Genomic DNA, 25,735 nt, shown 5'->3' on the forward strand with positions numbered 1-25,735 from the left:
TGCCTGGCACACAGTAAGTGCTTAACAAATGCCATTAAAAACAAACAAAAAAATCCCAACATGTCAAACTAAACAAGTCCAAAACAGAACTCCTCATCTTCCCTCCAAACTCTGTCCTCCCCTTGAATTTTCCATTACTGTAGATAGCACTGTCTCACAAGCCCATAACCTTGGCATTATCCTTGACTCATCTCTCTTTTTCATTTAGCCCACATATTCAATCTGTTACCAAATCCTATTGATTCAACCTTCACAGCATCACTAAAATCTGCCCTTTCCTCTCCATCCAAACTACTACTATGCCATAAGCTCTTTGTGGGCAGGGAACTTGTCTACCAATGCCGTTATACTGTACTCTCCAAAACACTTAATAATATAGTGCTCTGTACAAGTGCTCAATAAATATGATCAATGAATTGCCTGATCCAAGTATTTAACCTAACCCATCTTGACTACTGCATCAGCCTCCTCACTGAACTCCCTGCCTCTTACCTCTGCCCACTCCAATCCATACTTCACTCTGCTGCCTGGATCATTTTTCTAAAAATAGTTCAGTCTACTTCTCTCCACACCTCAAGAACCTCAAGTGGCTGCCCATCCACCTCTGCATCAAATAGAAACTCTTTACCATAAGCTTTAAAGTACTCGATCAGCTCTCTCCATCTTACCTACTTCAAACCAGTGTGCACACTTTGTTTCTCTAATACCAACCTACTAAATGTACCTTGATTTCTCTAATACCAACCTACTAACTGTACCTTGATCTCGTCTATCTTGCCACTGACCCTTTGTCCAAATCCTCCCTCTGTCCTAGAACTCCCACCCTCTTCATATATGATAGGCCACTTCTCTACCCTTTGTCCGATATGACCACGTTGTAGCCACCTCAGCATTTAGTTTGGTTCTTGGCCCTAGTAAGTGGTTTATAAATGCCACTATTTTCATTATAATCATTACCATTATTATTATTATCTGAGCTCAATCCCTCTATGTGCTCACTCCAACTTCTCCTTGAAATACCCTCTCCATCTCAAACACACTTAAATTCACCTTCCCCTTCTTTGGCTCTCTGAGTCTCTGTGTGACCAGGTCAGTGTATGACCGTCTATTTAGGTGTCCCTGTGTTGCTGCCTGTACTGTCATCTGGATGTTTCTTTGTCACTGTTAATGCCACTGTCCATGTGTTGCCATCTGTGTTACTTTGTATCACACTCACATGAAACATGGGATTTGGGGCAAGTTAATTAAGCACTGTGTAACTTTTCAGATATATTTGAATTGAAGAGGTTTTAGACATACAGTATATACCAGTGAGTATATACAGAGGGTACATATTTGATAATTAATTTAATGTCATCAAATTAATATTCTGTGCAGTATAAATATGGTTGTTTGGCACCTAAATTCATATGAATGTAAAAAATGGTAATAGCTACATATACGTAAATAAATGAACGTAACTATGACATAGGCTTAAATGGGATTGTCTAAAGCATACCTCGATGTTTTGAAGCATTATTCCACTCTGGTCTAAAATTGGAGGCTATTAATACAATATTCTAAAGTCTGAGGATAAATTCCTGTGAGGGTAAATGAGGTCTTTAAAATTCAAAATTGCCTTTGAAGCATTTAAATGTTAAAGTTACTGACAGTCTAAATGCAGCAATAAGCTCCTTGATGGGAAGAGGTTTGCCAAAGTTTTATCAGTTGCAAAATGTCCCTTTACTTTCATGAGATAACCAAAAAGATTGTAGCAAAGATGATGAGTACCAATATAAATGAGGCTTTTCAAGGTCATTTAGTATTTGAATATTCACTTTTTCATGTAGGAAACTGCTTGTTTCAGTCTTAACAGGAACTATAAGAAATGCTTTACAATTCAGATCACAATGGTCCATCACGATCAGTAATCTATTGTGATGCCTGCAGGAACAGTCTGATATTTGCTCCCCTTATCAATCAATCAATGGCATTTACTGAGTGTTTAGGGTGTGCAGAGCACAGCCCACTTCATGGTAATGGTGTATTAAAATTATAATATGGAAATTTCATGAATTGTACTTAATTATTCCATCTGAGTTAGCATGAATTTCAGTCAATAGGAAAAATTTTCCTTTAGATTTGCTCTTAAATACTCAATAGAAGAATCACACTCGAAGGTCTCTTAAGAGACTATCTAGTCTATCCTCCTTCCCATAAGACACCTATCTCTGTGATGATATGAAATACTCAATTGCATACCTAGTGCCTATGAAAATGAAGCCAGCATATTGACATTTGGGTGAGCTAAATGATTTCTCTATTTAAAAGACAATTCTACACTTCCCGCAAAGACTCATTCATAATAAATGAATGATAGTAATAATAAGTAGCAATACTACTACTTCTACTATCATTAATGATAATAATAATGATTATTATGGCATTTGTTACTTGCATGCTGTGTCAAGCACTTTACTATGTGCAAGGACAGATACAATATATACACATCAGATAAAGTCCATGTCCCACATGGGGCTGACAGTTTAATAAGAGAGGAACAGTTATTTAATCCCCATTTTACAGATGTGGAACTTGAGGTACAGAGAAGTTAAGTGACTTGCCCAAGGTCACCAAACAGCCACATGGTAGACCCAAGATTAAAATCCAGATCCTCTGACTCCCAGGCCCATGCTCTTTCCACTAGGCCACGTTACTTTGAAACTTCTTTTCAAGCATTTTTTCTCATATCTATCCCAGATGGCTCATGCTCTCCTTAATAAAGATGGAGATTAAAAATACTGATTTTAAATGATAAATGTGATATTGATTAAAGGCTTACTATGTGCCAACACAAGATAATCAAGGCAGACACTTTGAATGACATTCCAGAGAGTTGGGTGCTGACATTAATTTGTTTCTCATCATTCTTTTCTCTGGGATCCCTCCAGTTCTGGCCTATCTCCCTCTAATCATTCCTCTCCAAACTCTCTGAGTGCATTGTCTATACCCACTGCCCCCATTTCCTCTTCTCCAATTCTGTCCTTGACCCTCTCCAATCTGGTTTCTGCCCCCTTCACTCCACAGACACTGCCCTCTCAAAGGTTGCCAATGATTTCTTCTTGCCAAATCCAACAGCACTGATCCTATCATAATACTCCTTGACTACTCAGCTGCCTTCAACACTGTGGACTCCCTTCTCCTGGAAACATGAAACAACCTTGGCTTCACCAATACTGTCCTCTCTTGGTTCTCCTCTTATCTCTCTGCTCTCATTCTCAGACTCTTCTGTGGGCTCCTCCTCTGCCTCCCACCACCTAGCAGGGGGAGCCCCTCAAGGCACAGTTCTGGGTCCCCTTCTATTCTCCATCTACAACCACTCCCTTGGAGAAATCATTTGCTCCCAAGGCTGCAACTACTATCTCTTCACAGATGATTCCCGAATCTACATCTCCAGTCCTGATCTCTCTCCTTCTCTGCAGTCTTGTATTTCTTCCTGCCTTATGGGCATCTCTACCTGGATGTCGTGCCAACACCTCAAAGTTAACGTGTCCAAATGAGAACTCCTCACATTCCCATCCAAACCCTGTCCTTCCCCTGACTTTCCCATCACTGCAGACAGCACCACTATCCTCCCTGTCTCACAATATCTGTCTCCACCTCTAGACTAAGTTCATCATGGGCAGGGAACATGTCTACCACCTCTGTTATATTGTACTCTCCCAAGAGATTAGTGACAGTGCTCTACCTACAGTGAGTGCTCAATATATGTGACTGATTGATTTGGCTAAATAATTTTGATAGAGACAGAAATAATTCCCCACGTGACTAGTTCCACTGTAGAACATCTGTGTGTTAATTGGAATTATCATTGTGCTTAATGCTTTTTAAGTGGCTTCTAATTAAACCCCAAAATATGAAATTCAACTGTGATGGACTAGCCAACCTTCTTCCTTTAAAGTGTTGCTTTATCTTTTATATAGATGTTTTCTCTGTCATCAGTACAGTGTGATATTTGGGTTTTATTTGTGAAATGACCTTAACAAGTCTCTTCTGCCCCCATCCACCAAAAAAACCTGATTAATCTTATTTATTGAGAATAAAAACCAGAATAAGCTTCTAGGCAAAAGACTGAAAACTTCAGGGCATCTGAAAGAAAAACTATCTGTAATTTTGATGCTCACAACAACAACCTATTTCAAAATAAAAAGCTATCTGGAAAAGATGCAGATGCTCCCCAGGGACTTCACTGCTTGGGTCACATTACAGGAGATAGAACCAATCAGGAGTTCAGGACTTGGGTCAGGACTAAAGAAAGTTCTCAAGGAGAGAAAGAGGGGAGTTAAAAAAAAAGGGGGGGAGGGGAGAGTCGGGGAAAGAGGAAGGAAGAGGAGAGAGAAGGGGGAAGGGAGAGGAGGAGAGAGAAGTTGGAGAGGGAAAGTGAGACGGGAGAGTGGAAGGGAGAGGGGAGGAAAGAAGAGGGAAGAATGCAGGGTAGGGAGAGAGGCAGACTCACCCACATCAGGCTTAGATGTACTGTGTAACCTTGATATGTTTACATATACATACGGTTGGAGAAGCTGAGTTTAAGAAAAGTCTATGGGAGGAAAATAGTGTGTTTGGCAGCTGGTTTGTATTTTATGCTCTCTTTGGATCTAATACTGCTTCTTTCAAAACTGTGCGATATAACCTTAACTGCCTATTGATATTTGTGTTTATAGCTAATATTAAAACCTATCTTTAACTTTAATATGATGCTTTTCACCTCTTTTCATATAAAAAGAAATACCTGCATGTTTACGGTTTTGGGTATCTATGCCCATACTGATAAATACATGACTGTGACAGAAGACAGGAAGCTGTTCAGAAAGGCAGTTATTTTCCAACTAGAAAACTGAGCTTCATAAATGAATCCCAACTGTTTCCAGTACTAAAAGAGGGAGTAAGAGGTACAAGTGGTTGGATGGAACCAGCAAATATCATCTCAAAGTACCCCTAGTTTAGAAATTCCCTTGAAAGTACAGAGGTAGACTGGGAAACCTGAGATATAAAATTTTCTGATATGTTCAGATGGAGGAAAGACCTCAAAAATCTTCAGGACACACATCTATCTTTGAAATTTTCAATTTTTCAAAAAACAAACGCAACTTGCTCTTTTCAGGTAAAGGTCCACTGATCATTACAACCAATAGGTGAAGGTGTAGTGGACAGAGCATGGGCCTGGGAGTCAGAAGGCATGGGTTCTAATCCCGACTCTGCCACCTGTCTGCTGTGTGACCTTTGGTAAGTCACTTAACTTCTCTGTGCCTCTGTTACCTCATCTGTAAAATGGGGATTGAGATTGTGAGCCCCACGTTGGGACAAGGGACTGTGTCCAACCCGATTTGCTTGTATCCATCTAAGCGTAGTACAGTGCCTAGCACATAGTAAGTGCTTAACAAATACCATAATAATAATTATTATTATTATTATCAGCACTGAGAACAGGAAATGAATTTTGGTAAGCAAATTCCAGGATCTTCAGTGAAACCAAACTCTCAGGCATTCAGAAGCAAAGGATTGGATTTCATAGCAGCAGTAGCAGTATTAATAGTCATGGTCATATTGATGGAGCACCCACTTTAGCTGTACCAGGCATTTGCAAAACAAGCAAATGGCATACTTCTGGCCCACAAGGAGCTTACACTCTAATGGGAGAGACAGATTTGCACAAAAATACAGATGATACATCACATCCTTGGGAAAATATCCTTATTACTCTATGAACTCATCAGTTTTAGCATCCTAATGCTTTATGTATGGGGGAAATTTCACTTGAGCATTTTAACTATAAATTTTTTTTTTTCTGTGTGAGTCTTTTGTCACAAAACTGAAACCATGACAAATATGGGGATCTTGGGTTTTGAATATAGAAATCAAATGAGTAAAGTTTCATCTGAATCCACTTCAAGCCTTGTGAACCATTCATCAGTCCTTAAAATGAATCTTTTGTGGTCTCTCTATGGGGTAAACAAAAGGAAGACAGAGTGTGTTGGTTTTGCTCTGGTTTCATAATGAAATCCACTCAATTTCATGGTTCTACTTGGGATTTGTTTGGGAATATCTGTTGCACAACCAACCAATCTCAAGGACTCATGCAGTTCACCAACTTTGTTTACAGTTTTGTTCATCCCCCATAGGGTAAGAAGACACTAAACCGCAAGAACTACCAAAAATAAATGCCAAAGCTGCTTGGTTTTGCACAATTCAGCCTCTTGTGGTCTTTCTTTGGAAACAAGGCTTTCTGTGAGGTGAGCCTGTGCCTCAAGAATCCCCTACCTCCTCTAGTCTATCAGAGATACAGTTGGTTGACCTTCAGGAAACCATGGGCAAATATATCTTCAAAATATGAATTAATATATGAGGAAAATCATCTGGAAGCTATTTTTATGGTATCAAAAACTTCTCATAGAAGAGCCCCGTTTGTTCTTTCCCTAACAATTAAAATGAATTGCCATTGCAATTAAAGTTATATGGGAATTGTTACCATAGTTAACAGCCTCATGGAGCAGAAAGGATTAGAAGGCCCTGAGGACTATAGGTGCTGGATTCTATGTGACTATAAGGGCCATAGAATGTAAGACGGAATGCCAAGCTTGCTTAAGAATGTGAAGTGTTAGCTGGATCGCACATTATCCAACAATGGAAGGATAAACAAGGAGTTATAAAACAAAATTAAGAACACAGACATGTCCTTTAGAAGACAAAGAGTACAGTTTCCGTTTGTCATCAAAATGAAGACCAAAGTGAAGGTAAGAGAGTAATTGTAGTGTCCAACTTTATGACCATGAGCCCCAGACCCACTACAACCATCACAATTGACTTCAAGAGCAGTTCCCCCAGCAACACCTACTTGCAGGATTTAACATCAATAGCAAAATGTGATCAAAAACAATGAGGTCCAGCACCAAAGCAATGCTTTTCACATCACACCTTTGCTGGACAGGATATGGGGGGAGAATGGATAACCACGGGGTCCCTGAACATCTGTTCTAATGGTGAGCTAAAACGGGGTCACCATAAACAGAGTGGTCTGAAGATAGGTTTCAAATCTGAAGATAGGTTTCAAAGACACAATGAAACAAATTCTCAAACAATGGGACAGAAATGGACAACTGGAAGATAGCCACAGAAGACAGGTCAACCTTGCAGGCAGCCGGCAAGATTCAGGTAACAGTCTTGGAGCAGAGGCTTTAGGAAAATTGTGACATCGACAAGGTAAAACAAAAACAGTGTGGGTCACATGATGCAGAAGGTGTTATCAGTCACATTGGCCAAGTCCATTGAAATTATCTTTATCATATGTATCATCTTTAAGCCCAAAGGGCAGTTTGATATATATATATATATATATATTTGAGCAAAGTAACTAAATTCTCTTGTCCTTTGTAGCACACAACTAACCACTTTTAAATGGGCCACAGGAAAAAGTAATTTAATTCATTTCAATAATGAGGTGTAATATATTAGACTAGATAATTGTGACAGAGTGATATGCATCATCACTTCCTGTCTTTTTTTTTTTCTTGGTTTTGTGAATTTCCTTACCTCTTTGTTGGTTCTGTCTGCTTGAACTAATGTTCCATTAAGGCATGGTTCGACATAGTGAAGTTCTTCATTATACTGGAGAGGAAAGGAAAAAAATCCAAAAGGGAACATTTAATTAAAGCCTTTGAAAGATACAGTTTAATTTAATGATTTAGAGCTGAACAAAAAATGCATATGAAACAAAAACAGTGCAATCATAAGCCTCGACTCATTAAAATAATATGATTTTCCTCTTGGGTTTTTCTATACATGATTCAGTGTGAGCAGCAAAGGTTGGGATTTCTTCTATAGGAGAGATTTGAATGAATGCCAGGACACAGGTGGGTTCAGCGTGTATACAATTAAAAAAAACCACCCTACAGGGACAGCTACAAATGCACTGAGCCTTACAATGACTGGCTAACAGAAAACCTCCCAGCTTGGAATCTGGATAGTATTACATTTTCAGGGCTGATATTGTTCCAGTCCCAACTCCCAATCCTCTGCTTCATTTGAGCAAAACTGACAAATGCTTGAGTCAAGGCATCACACATTTGAAGGGGCTTGTATTAGAGGAACAGAGCCAGTTCTCCAAGATTTTGAAGCCATTCTGAAACTGTGTGAAGTTAACAAATCAGTGGTGAGTTCAGTTCCGTTGCTGCAAACCTGCCTCACAGATAATATATGACTCTGCTCGGGTCAAGTGTTTGCTTTTTGTTGTTTTTTTCTAAAGGATTTTTTCCCCTGAAACTATTTGTTTCTGCCCAGAATCTACATGAGGTATGCATAGCCCTCAGTAGCATCCCGATGATGGTGAGGATCAGGCGAGGCAGGCGAGGCAGTGTTGTTGGGTATCCCATATGTGAGATCCACTTTTCAGAGCCCCTTCCAGAAATCCTGATAGCAACACATTCTCCTGATTGACAGAGCTTCACCCTTGGGAGTCAGTTGTCAACTGATGGCAACCTGTCATGCAAGACTTTGAGCCAATGAGCAGACACACTTGAGGATGCAATCTCACTGACAAAAAGAAAAAAAAAAATAAGACCTCTCTATAAGACCTCAACCAGATGAATTTCAGCTGAACTGTATAAACTGCAACAAAAACTGCTGCTTTAAATACCCCATTTGTTGAGTTGAAAATGAAGTTGCAAATGCTGTGTTACTAAAATGAGAATTCTGAAGATTTTTCTCAAACGAATGTTTATTTTACCCAATACACACATGGCCATTGTCAATGCCTTGAAAAAAGGAATCGCTTAGCCTCATGGAATTAATTGAACCTTCATCCTTTTCGTTTCTTTTGACTGTTTCTCTGAGGCAGCGGAAGGGCCAGAATTCAGAGCCCCTGGTCTTTCAGGTTTTTATGGTCACTCTTAACCGGTTGGGGCTGTAGTTCTTTGGTTCTGTCAACCACCAGGCAGATTTCACACATCAAGCTAGTCAGGGAGCACACCTAGAGCAGCCTCCAGTGAACACAGCAGATCAGCAGCTCCCAGAGTCAATTACTAGATTTGGCAGTCCATGGAAGGACAATAACAAAAGCACATCTGCAACCCTGAAATATTTATCTACATACACATTATAAACAGACATAACCCCATGCTTTACTGCCACTTCAGCACTTCAGCATCACCTACATGGTAGGGTACTTACCCTCGATAGCACTTACATACCTATCTTTAAACTACATTGCTCCTGCCTAACTCTTCCCTTATCATCTATCTCCTCCTGCTAGACTGTAAGCAATTTGAGGGAGGGGACTGAATGTCTACTAACTCTGTTGTCCTCTCCCAAGTGGATAACACAATGCTCTGCACATAGTAAGCACACAATAAATACTACTGATTGTCAATCATTTTCATATAGATGTTTTTATTTTGAAGGTATAATAGAGAACATTTTTCTCATGCGCTAATTGCTCGACCATCCTTCCACTCTAATTTCCCGAGAGTTTGACAAAGAAACCTTTACATTGTTACACTGCCACTTTGCCAACTCTTTCTCTCAGCAAGGTATTTAACCTGAACAGAACCAGGAATGCTTCGCAAGAAGAGACATGTAAAATCACACTAGGAAGAGCTGCAATTTAGGCAAGATTCAGCCTTCTTTTTGCCAGGCTACTTAATCCCATTTCTCTTAATTCCTTAAAAGTTGGATTTACCAATCACTCCCATTCCCTGAAAGGGGTAATTTTGCTAAATGACCAACTATGGCTTTAAAGAGTCAATCCACCTTGTTTCTTTCTCATCTATGGGAGAGGGTGAATTACATTGCAGAAAAAGAAGCTTAACATTCAAGACCTGAAGAAATGAGAGCAATTTTGAGTTTAGCTAGGAACAGGAGCATTTTTGGAATCCAGAAATTCATGATCAAGTCCAACCTTTCAGCAAGCCTCTCCTAAAGCTCTTTGGAGGGCCTGGGTTTGGTCTATCAGTTCCTGGGTAGCAAAACCCACAAAATCCACTTTGGTGCACAGGGTGGATTTTGAAGTCATCCTCATCATGACACTCAGTGGCAGTGATTTTTTCTTGAATTTCAACAGAGGAACCTGGAAGTTCTGGCCCTCATCATGGAGGTACATATACAGTAATCAAAATCAGTCTCATTATCACATCGTGTGCCACGGCTGGGATATAATCTGCTCCTCTGAAACTCAGCCAATTTGTTAGTGGCATTATTCGAGTTTGCAGACTTCTAATTTACCTTGACTATATCAGTATGAAAATATTTTCAGCAATCTGTTATGTATCACAAAAGGAAGTTGTGCTGAGATGTGTAACAGAATGTTTCATGTCATGGTATGTTGCCAGGAATAAGCATTAACTGAAAGTGCTGTGTTGCTTCTTTTATAGAGCCCAAATACCACCAGCCACTTAAAAATGGTTTCTAGGGCATTAGGAAGTTGCCTGCTGATAAGTCATTCATTTGTAAACAATTTAGGGATGCCCTCATTTTAATGTTTAATAGTAACAGACATTTTGAAGGACAGATCCCTGACTGTCAAATACTATATTTCTGTTAATAAAAGTTACAACTGCAAGCTGGTTCCTTTCCCCCTCTAATTAAATAGCACCATAACAATAAACAAGATCATTTGAGGGTGAGAAGAAATTGGGGATACATGTCAAGTGATGGGAAACAATCTTCCATCAATATAAGCTTTCATTTATTTATTTTTTTTTTTATCACCAGCACCGAGCTGGTGCTGCCTAGTGCAATTTCATAATAAAAGGAATTGGGGGATAAAATATGCTCGTAAGATTTCCCTATGCATGAAAGTGGAGGGGTTTTTGTTGCTCAGACTAAGCAGTAGAGAAAATCATATAACACTATAAGAGCAGTTTCTTCTAAGATAAAGAAAAAGTTCATGTGTAACTTATTGGTGAATGTTGTCATGTGAACCCAAAACTGATTGATATGAGAACTTAATCATGATTTGAGTCGTTATGATTTTACTCTATTATTTGAAGGACACTATTTATGTTAGTGAACTCCCAGGGGCTAGAGCCAGAGCTAATCCTTTGCCCAAACTTTAGTCAGAGTTCTTATCAGCTAATGAGTCCTTTCAAGCTATTTGATCAGCATAGCCAATGACAGAAGCAGGAGTGAGCAAAGTTCATTAGTTGTCTCCTTCCATCTGCCCTTCACTAGATTTTGATTGAAGAACTAATATACTGGTGGTCAAGTTCACTCACCTTTTTAAAGAGTTAAAAGAACCACGTATACATTCAAGTGGTTTAAGTCAAACTAATCATAAGAAAAGAACAGAATAAGGTGAAGAGTAGGAGAAATAGAATGTCTTTCCTCAGCTTTGTTAATTTATAGATTCCTTGGCCCAGAGCTATTGGGAAATTTGACAGGACCTGGTTCTACCGGTTTCAAAGATCTCCCATTGACCCCTTTTCCCTTTTCCCCAACTTCTCGCCCCCTGGGGACGTTACAAATCTTTATCAGGTCAGAGCAAAACATTCAGCCAGTTTCCACACACACATCCCAGGCCAGTCATATATAGGCTGGGATAATGCCACACTCAAACAGGAGGTGTGGGAAAAGAGGCAGAATGATGTTTGATCACTTCTGTGTCCTAAAGGATGGCCAAAGATGAGAGGGGCAAGAGATGGGAAATTTGGTCAAGATGGTGAGACTGATCTTGGAGACCTCCTTTCCGCACCCACCACCAGGAAGTGTCCCTGTGCACAAGGCCAGGAGAGAGGCCCTATTCACCTTTCCACTCTCTCGGTGAACTCATCCGCTCTCACGGCTTTGACTACCATCTCTACGCAGATGACACGCAGATCTACATCTCCGCCCCTGTCCTCTCCCCCTCCCTTCAGGCTCGCATCTCCTCCTGCCTCCGGGACGTCTCCACCTGGATGTCGGCCCGCCACCTAAAACTCAACATGAGCAAGACTGAGCTCCTCATCTTCCCTCCCAAGCCCGGTCCGCTCCCAGACTTCTCCATCACCATGGATGGCACGACCATCCTTCCCGTCCCGCAGGCCCGCAATCTCGGTGTCGTCCTTGACTCGTCCCTCTCGTTCACCCCACACATCCTATCCGTTACCAAGACCTGCCGGTTTCACCTCTACAATATCGCCAAAATCCGCCCTTTCCTCTCCACCCAAACGGCTACCTTACTATTACGGGCTCTCGTTATATACCGGCTAGACTACTGTGTCAGCCTTCTCTCTGACCTCCCTTCCTCTCTCGCCCTGCTCCGGTCTATTCTTCACTCCGCTGCCCGGCTCATCTTCCTGCAGAAACGATCTGGGCATGTCACTCCCCTTCTTAAACAACTCCAGTGGTTGCCTATCGACCTCCGCTCCAAACAAAAACTCCTCACTCTAGGCTTCAAGGCTCTCCATCACCTTGCCCCTTCCTACCTCTCCTCCCTTCTCTCTTTCTACCGCCCACCCCGCACGCTCCGCTCCTCTGCCGCCCACCTCCTCGCCGTCCCTCGGTCTCGCCTATCCCGCCGCCGACCCCTGGGTCACGTCCTCCCGCGGTCCTGGAACGCCCTCCCTCCTCACCTCCGCCAAACTGATACTCTTTCCCTCTTCAAAACCTTACTTAAAAATCACCTCCTCCAAGAGGCGTTCCCAGACTGAGCTCCTCTTCCCCCTCTACTCCCTCTGCCATCCCCCCTTTACCTCTCCGCAGCTAAAGCCTCATTTTCCCCTTTTCCCTCTGCTCCTCCACCTCTCCCTTCCCATCCCCACAGCACTGTACTCGTCCGCTCAACTGTATATATTTTCGTTACCCTATTTATTTTGTTAATGAATTGTACATCGCCTTGATTCTATTTAGTTGCCATTGTTTTTACGAGATGTTCTTCCCCTTGACGCTGTTTAGTGCCATTGTTCTTGTCTGTCCGTCTCCCCCGATTAGACTGTAAGCCCGTCAAACGGCAGGGACTGTCTCTATCTGTTGCCGACTTGTTCATCCCAAGCGCTTAGTACAGTGCTCTGCACATAGTAAGCGCTCAATAAATACTATTGAATGAATGAATGAACCTTTCCCCTTAGCAAAAGTGTTTGTTGAGAATGAGGCCCATTCCAAGTATGGGGCCTGATTCAATCTAAATATCCACCCTTCTAGCGACCCTGTCCTAACCTTACTGAAGAGGAAAGTGGAGAAAAAGGTTTGGCTCTCATCATTCATGCAAATATAAATTATAGCTGTACTTTGATTACAGCCTCATTTACTTGATGGATATCATGGCGATAACAATTCATTAAGTAAAAGGTTTTGATTTTGGATGGATGTGCAAAAATTCACATGTAGGATAATGCTGAGATGCTGATTTTAATTGAACGGTAACATGGATAGACACTGAAAAGTGCAAATGACATCATACCTTTCTCCAGCTCTTTACCCTTGGATCTGCTATAAGCTTACTGTGGGCTGGGAACGTGTCTAACAACTCTGTTACAGTCTATTCTCCTAAATGCTTAGTACAGTGCTCTGCAAACAGCTAAGTGTTCAATAAATACCACTGATGGAGTAATACCCACCGTGGAACTACTAGACTAATATCCAAGAGAAGAAAAGGGCAAATATCCCAGAAAACTGGGAGAAGACGGTCCAATAAAAAGGAAAATTGGAGAAAAATCCAACAAAAAGTATTTAAAAGATATAGGATGCTAATGGAAAGAGATGGAAATAAAGCTGAGATTAAAACAATGGGAGAGACAGAAAACTGCATGGAAAACCAAGTGATGGAAAAAGTAAGAGGACAGAGTGGCAAGGAAAGACACCAAAATATAAAAGAATAAAATGGAAGTTTTGCAGTTTTTATTTATAATGAATATGTTTTATAAAATGGTCCATTTTTATCACTTCATTGAATAGGTTTCTATAATGAACATGTGCATATATAATGTACAAGCTTCTAATGCAAAAGGCATCTCAACTCCATTTTCCACTATAAAAGCATCGTATGTAATTTGAAACAACTGGACATAATTAGTAGCTCAGGACAAATGAGCACGGAAAGAGAATACCATCCTCATATTTTCTACACTAAATCTATTGCTTCAAGAAGCAAATCCACAGCAGACAATGTACTAGAGATATGGTTATAAAGGAAATTCTACAAATTGAAAACAGGGTACCAGAGAGCTATGACTTGAAAGAACAAATGATGCACTTCTCTATTTAACTTCACAAAATATGGTTTGGCTGAGGCTTTTAAACTGATTTAACAATTTCAACTCGGCTAATATTTTGTTCATTTAAAGTACAGCTTCTGTAAAGGCATTTTTCAAATTTTAGCATTGAAGAGAATTAGCACTCTGGTTTTTATGATATTGTTAATTTAATGCAAGACTTGGAGTTATACTTCAAAGTGAATCAGAAAAATATGCCTTTTCTCATGTTATTGTAGACATCTTTCTTCATGCACCAATGCTTTGACCTTAAATTTTAACCCAGACTGCACAAAATCTCTCTCAAAGTCCAACTATTCTTTTGTAATTCAATCATCTAGTCCATCAATTCTGATAGATTTTACAGTGACTGGCCCACAAATGCTAAAAAAATGTAAACATTATTTATGTTTTTGACAAACTTGCACTGGAAGCTTTCACTGTTCAGAGAAAGATACAGGTAGTAGCATACTTAATAAGATAGATGCAACATATTAAACCCACAGCAAGTATTAGCTTTATCCATTCCCTGAATACGTTTACAAGTAAATCAGACATACCATGACCAATGGTTCAATATTGCTTGTGACAACTGGTCCCCTAAATTTTCTAGCTTATACGCTGTTCTAAATGCCTGTACTGCAATCGGGAAAAGGGTGAAACAATAATGAATAAAGACAGAAATCATCAGGCCTCAGAAGCCATGGAGATGAACCCTCTTAACTAGTACTGTGTGTGTATGAGAAAAGACCATGGCTAACAGACCCTAGGAGATGGAGATGGAAGGAAGGGATAGAGAAGGAAGACAGAAGACAAGGAAACCAAATCCATTCCTCAAAACAAGAACTGTAGCTATCAAAGTTATCCAAGAAATCAGCTGAGAAAAAAATCACCTTCCTCTTCAGGGGAGTCAGAGCTGAGACCTGGGTATTATTTAGCACATTGCAATTTGTGAGGCCATTATGCCTATAGATTTTGCAAGAGGACTAATTGTTTACCCTTGGGATACCAATCATTGTTATGAGTAATGATTACTGCATACAGTACTTTCTGGTTTACTGTTGGGCATTTTGCCTGATTATTTGGGGTGTTTGGTACAGGCTTTGGTTATTGTCCCTCCAGCATACGGAATGGAATAACAACTACAGTTTACAACAGGCATCCTCGAAAGGCAGACTTGTGAAAATTAGATGTGGTTTCATCTAGTCCCACAGAATGCAGAACCAACTTCAATGAGAGTCCCATTGCTAAGGAGAGCACATTGCTCTGTGAGCAAACTGAGTGATCCTTGGAATTTTGAAATTTGAAAGGGCTCCTTTTCACATTGGTGAGCCGTGTCTAACTGCTAGGGACAAAAGTGTTTGAAAGAAACAATGCCTTTTGTAAGTTACTGTTTCTGTTCAGGATATGGTATCTAGAGACCTAAAGTGTATAGTCTATTTCTTCTACATACTTTAAACCCTGGAAAAATCTGACTCCATTATTAATTTCAATTGTTACAGAGGTCTCCTTCTGAGGGATTAAAAATTGCATATGTTAATGTGTTATTCATTCATTCATTCAATCTTATTTATTGAATGCTTACTGTGTGCACAGCACTGTACTAAGCACTTGGAAAGTACAATTTGGCAACAGAGACAAACCCTACCCAACAATGGGCTCACAATCCAGGAGGGGGAGACAGACAACAAAACAAGTAGACAGGCATCATTAGCGTTAAAATAGGTAAGTAGAATTATAGATATATACACATCATTAATAAAATCAATAGAATAATGAATATGTACAAATATACACAAGTGCTGTGGGGCGGGGAAGGGGGTAGAGCAGAGGGAGGGAGTAGGGGCAATGGGGAGGGGAGGAGGAGCAGAGGAAAAGTGGGGCTCAGTCTGGTAAGGCCTTCTGGAGGAGGTGAGCTCTCACTAGGGCTTCAAAGTGGGTGTAGAGAGCTAGTTTGGCAAATGTGAGGAGGGAGGGCATTCCAGGTCAGAGGTAGGCCGTGGGCCAGAGGTCGACGGCAGGCCAGGTGAGAATGAGGCACAGCGAGTGCAAAGACTAATAGTCATACAATGATGTAGGTGGATTATAGCTGCAAGTAGCCTTTATAAAAGTAAATATTCTATATTTTTAACAGTGAAATTCCAGTATATTGTATGCTCCCTGAAGGCAAGGACCATTCCTGTTACTCTTACTGTATGCCCCTAAGCATCTAATAAAGTGCTCTAACATAATAGGTCCTCAATAAATATGCATGAATAATAATTATTTTGGTATTTAAGTTCTTACTTTGTGCCAGGCACTGAGGTAGGTAAAAGATAATTAAGTCAGACCCACTGCCTGCCCCACATGGGGCTCATAGTCAAAGTGGAGGGGAGAACCGGTATTGAAGCCCCATTTTGCTGATGAAGAAACAGACACAGAGAAGTTAAGTAACTTGTTTAAGGTCACACAGCAGGCAAGTGGCATATTAGAACTCAGGTCCTCTGACTCCCAAGATCGTTTTCTTCTCACTAAGCCCCACTGTTAAAATCTCACATTTCTAGAGAGTTTACTGTAAACTCTTGTCCTTGAGGCCCAGGATTCTGGATAAGAGTGGGCTAAAATGTAAACCACAAATATATCCCACCAGGTAACAGATAACTTCAGGAAACAATGTGGCTATCTGGGTTCCATTTCTAATCATGATTAATGAAAACTATGGTATTTATTGAGCACTTACTAAGTGCCAAAAAAACAGTACTAACCATTGGAGTAGATGCAGTATAGACAGATCAGACCGTCCCTTCTCCAACATTAGGCTCACAGTTTAAGAGTGAGGAAGGACAGGTATTTAATGCCATTTACATATGAGGAAACTGAGGCACAAGGCGTGGCCAGGAGGGAACTCTCCTCCAGCCTTGCCCGTAGATTCAAAGTGGAATGTAGGTATCTCCTGACAGGAAGATCTATGAAGATGGCAAACAACTGAAAGGGCTAATCCCAATATTTTTCTCCAATCAAATTATTGGAGAGAAATTTTCTCATATATTCTACAATAATTAACAAGTCTCATAATAACAATCAGGAATAATCAGGACAAATGGGCTTTTAATCAGTGTAATTGTTTTGATTATATATTCTAAATCACTAAATGAACTGTACTTAGATTATTTCAATTGATCACTTTCATCCAAAGGTCAATAAGGAATTATTGACACCAAATTGACAATGTAATTAAGCTTTCCTATACTGTGACCCCCAGATTTTTACTCAATGAATGATTTAAGATTATTTAGATAGTACTAATGTACCTGCTCCTTATCCACTAAAAAGAGTAAATCCTGTAGGATATGTCGGATTCGATCACTTACACTTCTAAAGGGAGGCCAAATTACAGGTTTAATCAAAGTTTTCATATACAAATTGGGCCCTGGGCACCCACAGTCACAAAGTTATGCCCCCCCAAAAATCTTTTCATACTGGCGTAGTCTCAAAGTGAGCCCCTAATATTGGACATCAAAGCCTTTGCTCACCCACCTATCCTCCATCTAGTTCTGAATTCTTGCCCTTTCTAAATGGAGAGTGCCTGGAGAAAATTTCAGTCAATACTAGAGAGTAAATGAGACTTTAGTAATGGAGGCTCACCCCCCACTCACTTCACTGGGCAAAAAACGTTGAAACTGATGTAGTTCATTGGCTTTGTCAGCCATGTTCACTAGGCCTTTAGTAAATACGAGCTTGTGTAACCACTCAATCTCCAAGGGCTCCTTCCCCTCTGCCTTCAAACATGCCCACATCTCCCCCATCCTAAAAAAAACCGCTCTTGACCCCACTTCCCCCTCCAGTTATCGTCCTATCTCCCTACTACCCTTCCTTTCCAAAATCCTAGAACGAGTCGTCTACAATCGATGCCTAGAATTCCTTAACTCCCATTCTCTCCTAGACCCCCTCCAATCTGGCTTCCGTCCCCTCCACTCTACCGAGGCTGCTCTCTCTAAGGTCACCCATGACCTCCTTCTTGCCAAATCCAATGGCTCCTACTCCATTCTGATCCTCCTTGACCTCTCTGCTGCCTTTGACACTGTCGACCATCCCCTCCTCCTCCATACCTTATCTCACCTTGGCTTCACGGACTCTGTCCTCTCCTGGTTCTCCTCTTACCTCTCTGGCCGATCATTCTCGGTCTCCTACGCTGGAGCCACTCCCCCTCCCATCCTTTAACTGTTAGAGTTCCTCAAGGGTCAGTTCTTGGCCCTCTTCTGTTCTCCATTTACACTCACTCCCTCGGTGAACTCATCCGCTCTCACGGCTTTGACTACCATCTCTACGCAGATGACACGCAGATCTACATCTCCGCCCCTGTCCTCTCCCCCTCCCTTCAGGCTCGCATCTCCTCCTGCCTCCGGGACATCTCCACCTGGATGTCGGCCCGCCACCTAAAACTCAACATGAGCAAGACTGAGCTCCTCATCTTCCCTCCCAAACCCGGTCCACTTCCAGACTTCTCTATCACCGTGGATGGCACGACCATCCTTCCCGTCTCGCAGGCCCGCAATCTCGGTGTCGTCCTTGACTCGTCCCTCTCGTTCACCCCACACATCCTATCCGTTACCAAGACCTGCCGGTTTCACCTCTACAATATCGCCAAGATCTGCCCTTTCCTCTCCACCCAAACGGCTACCTTACTGTTACGGGCTCTCGTTATATCCCGGCTAGACTACTGTGTCAGCCTTCTCTCTGACCTCCCTTCCTCCTCTCTCGCCCCGCTCCGGTCTATTCTGCACTCCGATGCCCAGCTCATCTTCCTGCAGAAACGATCTGGGCATGTCACTCCCCTTCTTAAACAACTCCAGTGGTTGCCTATCAACCTCCGCTCCAAACAAAAACTCCTCACTCTAGGCTTCAAGGCTCTCCATCACCTTGCCCCTTCCTACCTCTCCTCCCTTCTCTCTTTCTACCGCCCACCCCGCACGCTCTGCTCCTCTGCCGCCCACCTCCTCACCGCCCCTCGGTCTCGCCTATCCCGCCGTCGACCCCTGGGTCACGTCCTCCCGCGGTCCTGGAACGCCCTCCCTCCTCACCTCCGCCAAACTGATTCTCTTTCCCTCTTCAAAACCCTACTTAAAAATCACCTCCTCCAAGAGGCGTTCCCAGACTGAGCTCCTCTTCTCCCTCTACTCCCTCTGCCATCCCCCCTTTACCTCTCCGCAGCTAAACCCTCATTTTCCCCTTTTCCCTCTGCTCCTCCACCTCTCCCTTCCCATCCCCACAGCACTGTACTCGTCCGCTCAACTGTATATCTTTTCGTTACCCTATTTATTCTGTTAATGAATTGTACATCGCCTTGATTCTATTTAGTTGCCATTGTTTTTACGAGATGTTCTTCCCCTTGACTCTGTTTATTGCCATTGTTCTTGTCTGTCTGTCTCCCCTGATTAGACTGTAAGCCCGTCAAACGGCAGGGACTGTCTCTATCTGTTGCCGACTTGTTCATCCCAAGCGCTTAGTACAGTGCTCTGCACATAGTAAGCGCTCAATAAATACTATTGAATGAATGAATGAATGAATGAATGAATATCACAGGAACATGACTAATCATTTCTGTCAACTACAGCATGAATAACCCAAACCCAAAATTCACATGGTGTGCAGACACCATTTAATGTGGGCACCCCAAAATGGGGAAATGAATGAAGAAGAGAATCTAAAAAATGCAGCTGCCTGAGATGTTTTCCTATCAAATTGTTCTGGGGAGCTCAATGGGATATTTGGTTACCATGGTTCTGAAAAGGAAATATCCCAGAATGAACTACAAGGTGCTCTGCTCCCCTGCCAGGAATAGTGGCTATAAGGTGAGTTAGAGAGGGGAACATGCTTACTGAGCAAATTCCAGAAAACCATCCATTTACTGAGCCCCTTATACAGGATTATACAATTGGAATCTTCAGTTTTCTAGATGCTACATGCCCAATGGCAGAATTAAAGTCATTTGGATGAGAAAAAAGATTTAAAAAAACAGCAAAGGAGAGAAAAACTAACAGATGAACTCACAGCAATTATGTTGAAGAAATCATCGTCTCCTAGGGTATCCAAAATAGAAGACACTGTTTGCTTAGCAATTGTCAGGCGGAGTCCTTTCATACTACCACTCACGTCCACTAAAATGACTACATCTTTTGGAGAAGTGGCTGCTTGGATATACCTAGGTCAGGATAAAAAGCAAAAATTAATCTTAAAAATATCACTGTACTTTCCTTAAACAAACACTGAAGGTTGACTATTTGCCTACCATTTTCGGTTTCTGCAGTCAAAGGCAATAACTCCATTTTCATCTGGTTCCCATTTAATACCTGTAATAAAGATTGGATTATAAGAAAACAGGAGAAAGTTCAAATGTTTAGAAGTAGCACTTCATGGACTGTACTGCTTTGCTGATTGAGCAGACATCCTTGAAAATTACTGCAAAAACCAACACCAGTTGCTGGTCACATAGTGATAGCCAACTCTGGAAAAGCACTTTAACAAAATAGCACTACAGGAAACACAATCATCCTTCTCAGCTGCTCAAGATCCCTACTGAAGAGTAAAGCCCACTGCAGAACTGCTCTGTCCATCAAGCTTGTGAGTCTGGCTAGGGCCTCTCTCTGCTTGGCCTGAGCATTATAATTAACCAAATTATTTTCCCCATCGCCCTTACTACTCCTCTTGGAACAGCCAAAAGCTGTCCGTCCTGATGGCATCACTCAATGGCTTGGTGTCAGACATTTTGCCACAGATCACTTGATTCTGATGAGGTAATGTCTCTGGCTTGTGGGACAGAGGGAATACAATACTAGGTTTCCAGCACAGAATATCAACAGGCTTATTTCTCCACCCTGTTTTTTACATCAAGATATTTTTGGCCATGCAAGTTACTTCAAATTTAAATACAAGGGATACTTCCACATGGAATAATGAAATTTGCCTTTCTATAGTGGAAGAGTTCTGAGATCGAAGGATGAAGGCCTGTTTCCTGGGAAAAAGGCAGATGTGCAACTCCACATAGATAAGGGAGGTTCCATGCCAAGCTAAGGATTTAAGGTCAGTGAACACACATGCACTCCTCATTCCTTTAGGTAAATAAAGAGTCTACTAACTCGTTTCTTGCAAGGCTGACGGCAAATGAGCCAGTTTCCCGTATGTCAATACTGGGAAGTAATCAATATGCACAAGCTAACGCACAATAAAACCACATCTGTCTATCAGGAGGAACTTTTATATGTGTTATGTTGGAAAATGATGTTTACTAGTGGCATTCCTATTGGCTTCCCACCTCACCATTTTTAACTAGTGCCTGTGCTTCTCCATAATAATGATTCTCAGCCCTACAAAAATAACCCAATGAAAGACAGTGGTTGCAAACATCTACCAGTTTCCTTTGATATGAGAATCAATTCGCTGCTATCCTTGACACTACTTGGAGAGCTAAGTTTAAAGAAAAAAAGGAGCATTTTGCTAGCCATTTTTTCCAAGTAGGAGTGAGTCTGTGATGTCCCAGATATCAATAGTAAACTGGACCAATGTAAGATTTCCAGCAAATTCCCACAGCCAGGAAAGTGTGGATGGATCGATAGTAATAATGAGGTCTTTTCTTGGGGAGTGTTGGAGGATGAGGGGTAATCTCATGGTGTTGAGGACAGTTTTGAAGTTGATGCTAAGGTTTAAGGCAAGTTGTTTTGGGGAAGTAGGCTGTACCAAGAGGCAGTGATCATTGTTCTGGAACTAAAAAAATAACTAATGAAGATGGTCAACTTCTAAGTCACTCAACATTTAAACAGTGCATATGTATTTTTGGATAGAATTCTACGGGTGAAGGGACATTTCAGAAATGTTTATGTTATAATGAGAACAGAAATTATTTTTTAGACTAGGAAAAATACCACACAAAAAGCAGCTGAAACCTCAAATCTCAAAGATCAAGGGTACTCTCATTGTGCCTCCCAGAACACTTCAATTGTGAGCTTTACTGGGCCACAGAATTAACTGATTCCCTGACTGCAATGATGTGGCTTTTGTGGTCCCACCAGAGCCATTTAGGGAGGGGTGCTGAAGAGAATACAGATGGAGCCCATACAGAAGCTAGTTTGGTCAGCTTGCACCCTCATCTGAGGTAAAACTGCACTTCTCATCGTAAGCCACTGCGACCAGCCCATCAGTCTTTACAATCTCAACACAGCTTTAGCAAAATTTCAAAGTTCTAGAGGGCAGGATCTCTTTCCCCAGCCCTGCCCATGCCACCAACTAACAGTGGAGCGGGAAATGGTAAAGATGAAAATACTCACTGCTGTCTGAATGCTAGGGCTCTGACCCCATACCAGAAGCAGAGATTCATAGAGCTGGAAGGGATTCAGAGAAATCATCTGGTCTACTCCACACCCTCACTAGGTGGGCACAGGTAAGGAGCATGGATGACAGCAGAATAACTCAAGACCAGCTAGATGGTGAGTTGAAATTTTGGAAGCAGCACGGCTTAAAGGAAAGAGGCCATCTGAGGACCTGAGTTCTATACTCGGCTCTACCACTTACCTTCTGTGTGACCTGGGACATGTCCCTTAACTTCTCTGTGCCTCAGTTGCCTCATCTGCATAATGGGGATTCTATACTTGCTCTCACGTCTGCTTAGATTGTGAGCCCCATGGGAGACCTGATTAACTTGTATCTACCCCAGTGCTTGGCACATAGTAAATACTGAACAAATACCATATTTACATCAACCATAAACAGGATTAGTATGATGAAACAAAACCACAAATGCTTGAGAAGAGGTGTGGTTAGTTGGGAAGCAGTAGCAGAAGAGTAATGGGCAATTAAAAAATAGTAGTACAGCAATGAAAAATTAGAACAAAAGCTTCAAGAAGGATGTGTCTTATTGAAGGCACATCTCCAAGAGACTTTCCCAAGCCCCTCATATCCTCTTCTCTAACTCCCTTCTGAACCACCCTTGCACTTAGATTTGCACTCTTTATTCACCTCTCCCTCAGCTCCACAGCAGTTATGTCCATATCCATCATTTATTTATAGTAATGCCTGTCTCCCTCTCTAGACCGTAAACTCATTGTGAACAGGTAATATGTCTACCATCTCTGTGATATCCTAGCTCTTAGTATAGTTCTTGGTACATATTAAGTGTTTAATAATTACCATGATACCATAATAATAATTGATAACTAGTGGAATGTGCAATCATATACGTATACGTACTCAAAGGCTGAGGATGTGCATAATTAAATCAGTGCAAGAGGTGTTTGAAGCATTGCTGATTTGGGATACTAATAATTACTTGAGGAATCAATAATATTTATTAAGCACTTACTATGTGAAGAACACCATACTAAGCACTTGGGAGAGTACAACACAACAATATAACAGACACATCCCTGCCCACAACGAGTTTACAGACGAGAAGAAAGGCTTGTGGGAGAAGATGGGACTTTAAGAGAGCTTTGACAGTGGGGAGGGTTAAAGTCTGGCAGACTTGGAGGGGAAAGGAGTTCCAGGATCAGGTAATACTGGGAAGGAGGAGTTAGAAGCATTAGATGAGAGTGGGGAACAGGTAAGAGGTGGGCTTGGGAGGGGTGAAGAGTGAGATTAGGGAAGTAGTGGATGAAGAGAGCTGATAAAGTGAAAAGAGCTATTGGAGAGCCTTACACCAATGGTAAGGAGGAGTTTTTGCTCGATGAGGAAGGAAATGAGTAATAATTGGAGGGTTTTGAGAAGAGAGAAGATAGGTTCTAAGAGGCATTTTCAGAAAGTAGAGCTGAACAACAACATGGAAAATGGACTGATGGTGGAGAGGCTGGAGATAGAGGGACACCAGAGTGGAGACCAATACAGTTGACCAGGGGTGGCCAGAGAGCAGTTCACAAGCTATATGTTATATGTGGCTGCTCTTCACTTGCCATGCCTCTCACAGTGAAAACCTAGTTAACATATGCTTTTCACCATGGTGGTGGACTGCAGGGTAGTACTGCTCCAGCCCTTTTCCTGGAGTCTCCACCCATGTGGGCTGGAGAGGAATATATTACCCAGCCCTACTCCCAGTCCCTGCCCTAGCTATCTCTTGCTCACTGCCTTCCCACCATCCCCCAACAGCTCACCATTATGGTTAAAGGAATTTTTCTTTTAATCTGCAACTGTCACCCATATTATGATTTTGGTTTGTGGCTATTCATTTCATGAGGATTGGCCTCCCTGCAATAGTCTAATAGTAATATGATGCGCACTTAAACCAGGATATGGGTGGAGAAGACAGGGCAGATAAATGCAATGTTTTTGAGGAAAAACTGGCAGGTTGGAACAGTACATCATATGTGACAGCAGCATAATGTGGAGTCAAAAATGATACTCAAGTTGCGGGCTTGAGTAACAGGGAAGATAGTGGATTTGATAATGATAGGGAAGTTAGGAGGAGAGGAGGATTTTAGGAGAAAAGTTGACAAGTTCAGTTTTCTGTTCCATGCCCTCCTATTCATCTCTGTCCACCTCATGTGGGACAACCTGATTACCCTGTGTCTACCCCAGCGCTTAGAACAGTGCTCGGCACATAGTAAGCGCTTAACAAATACCAACATTATTATTATTATCTCATCTCCCAGACCTTTAGGCAATATCTTTCACCTCTCACTCACTTTTAAGCCTTCCCTTTACCCATTCTAATGGTTTTCTTTGGCAAATTATCCTGAGTCCTCTGCCCTGTCCCCATCAGTTCCATCGTTTGGGTTCCCCTCACCTCTTCTCTCTGTCACCTTCATCTATCCTTCCTTTCACTTTCCTCCCTGACTACTTCATCTCTTCTCCCTGCTTTTCCCATCCCTCTCTCTCTATTTCTCTTCCTTCTCAAAACTTTCTTCCCTCAACACTCTCCTCTCTGAAACCAATCTCTTTCCCACATTCTGTTTTGTTGGGGGTTTTTATGGCATTTGTTATGCACTTACTATGAACCAAGCACTGTACTATGCGCTAGAGTAGATATAAGATAATCAGGTTGGACACAGTCCATGTCTCACATGGGGCTTACAATCTTAATCCCTATTTTTAAAGATGAGGCAAGTGAGGCACAGAGAAGTGAAGTGACTTGCCCAAGGTCACACAGCAGACGTGGTTGAGCCAGGATGAGAAGCCAGGTCCTTCTGACTCTCAGGTTCATGCTCTACCACTAGGCATGCTGCCTCCTTGTTGAACTCTGGTCCTTTAACTCCCCTTCTCCCTAGTCCTCTCAACCTCTGTGCCTAGTCCACTTTCTCTCTGGCTCCCATCAATTTTCTGGTCTGCTTCAAGCCCTGTATCTCTGTTAGCTTCTAACTTCCCCAGTTTCCAATGCCTCCAGCTATCCCCTGGGTTCAGTACCTCAAATGTCTTTGGCTCTAGTTTGACTGCTTCCTACCACTTCCCTAAGTAGCCACCTCCTGCCATATTCATTTGAATGGCCCACATCTTCCCCAGTGGGGTCGCCTCTCAGCTCCTGGACATCTCCTGATTGGCCCTCCAGACCTAACCACATCCTACCACCTGCTAGTTGGCTC

At 41.8% G+C, this 25,735-nt stretch overlaps 1 protein-coding gene across 2 annotated transcripts in view; it reads right to left on the reverse strand.

Moving 5' to 3' along the window:
* CACNA2D3 (calcium voltage-gated channel auxiliary subunit alpha2delta 3) overlaps positions 1-25,735 on the reverse strand; it is a 1,019,762-nt gene that overhangs the window by 517,354 nt on the left and 476,673 nt on the right. For both annotated transcript variants that reach the window (XM_029052259.2, XM_029052258.2), the window contains exons 7-9: positions 20,464-20,524; positions 20,226-20,376; positions 7,567-7,641 (exon numbers count right to left, since the gene is read on the reverse strand). In XM_029052259.2, coding sequence (XP_028908092.1) covers positions 7,567-7,641; positions 20,226-20,376; positions 20,464-20,524 — 287 coding nt within the window. The remainder of the gene's footprint in view (positions 1-7,566; positions 7,642-20,225; positions 20,377-20,463; positions 20,525-25,735) is intronic.

Source organism: Ornithorhynchus anatinus, chromosome X1 (assembly GCF_004115215.2).
Source record: "Ornithorhynchus anatinus isolate Pmale09 chromosome X1, mOrnAna1.pri.v4, whole genome shotgun sequence".
NCBI lineage: Eukaryota > Metazoa > Chordata > Mammalia > Monotremata > Ornithorhynchidae > Ornithorhynchus > Ornithorhynchus anatinus.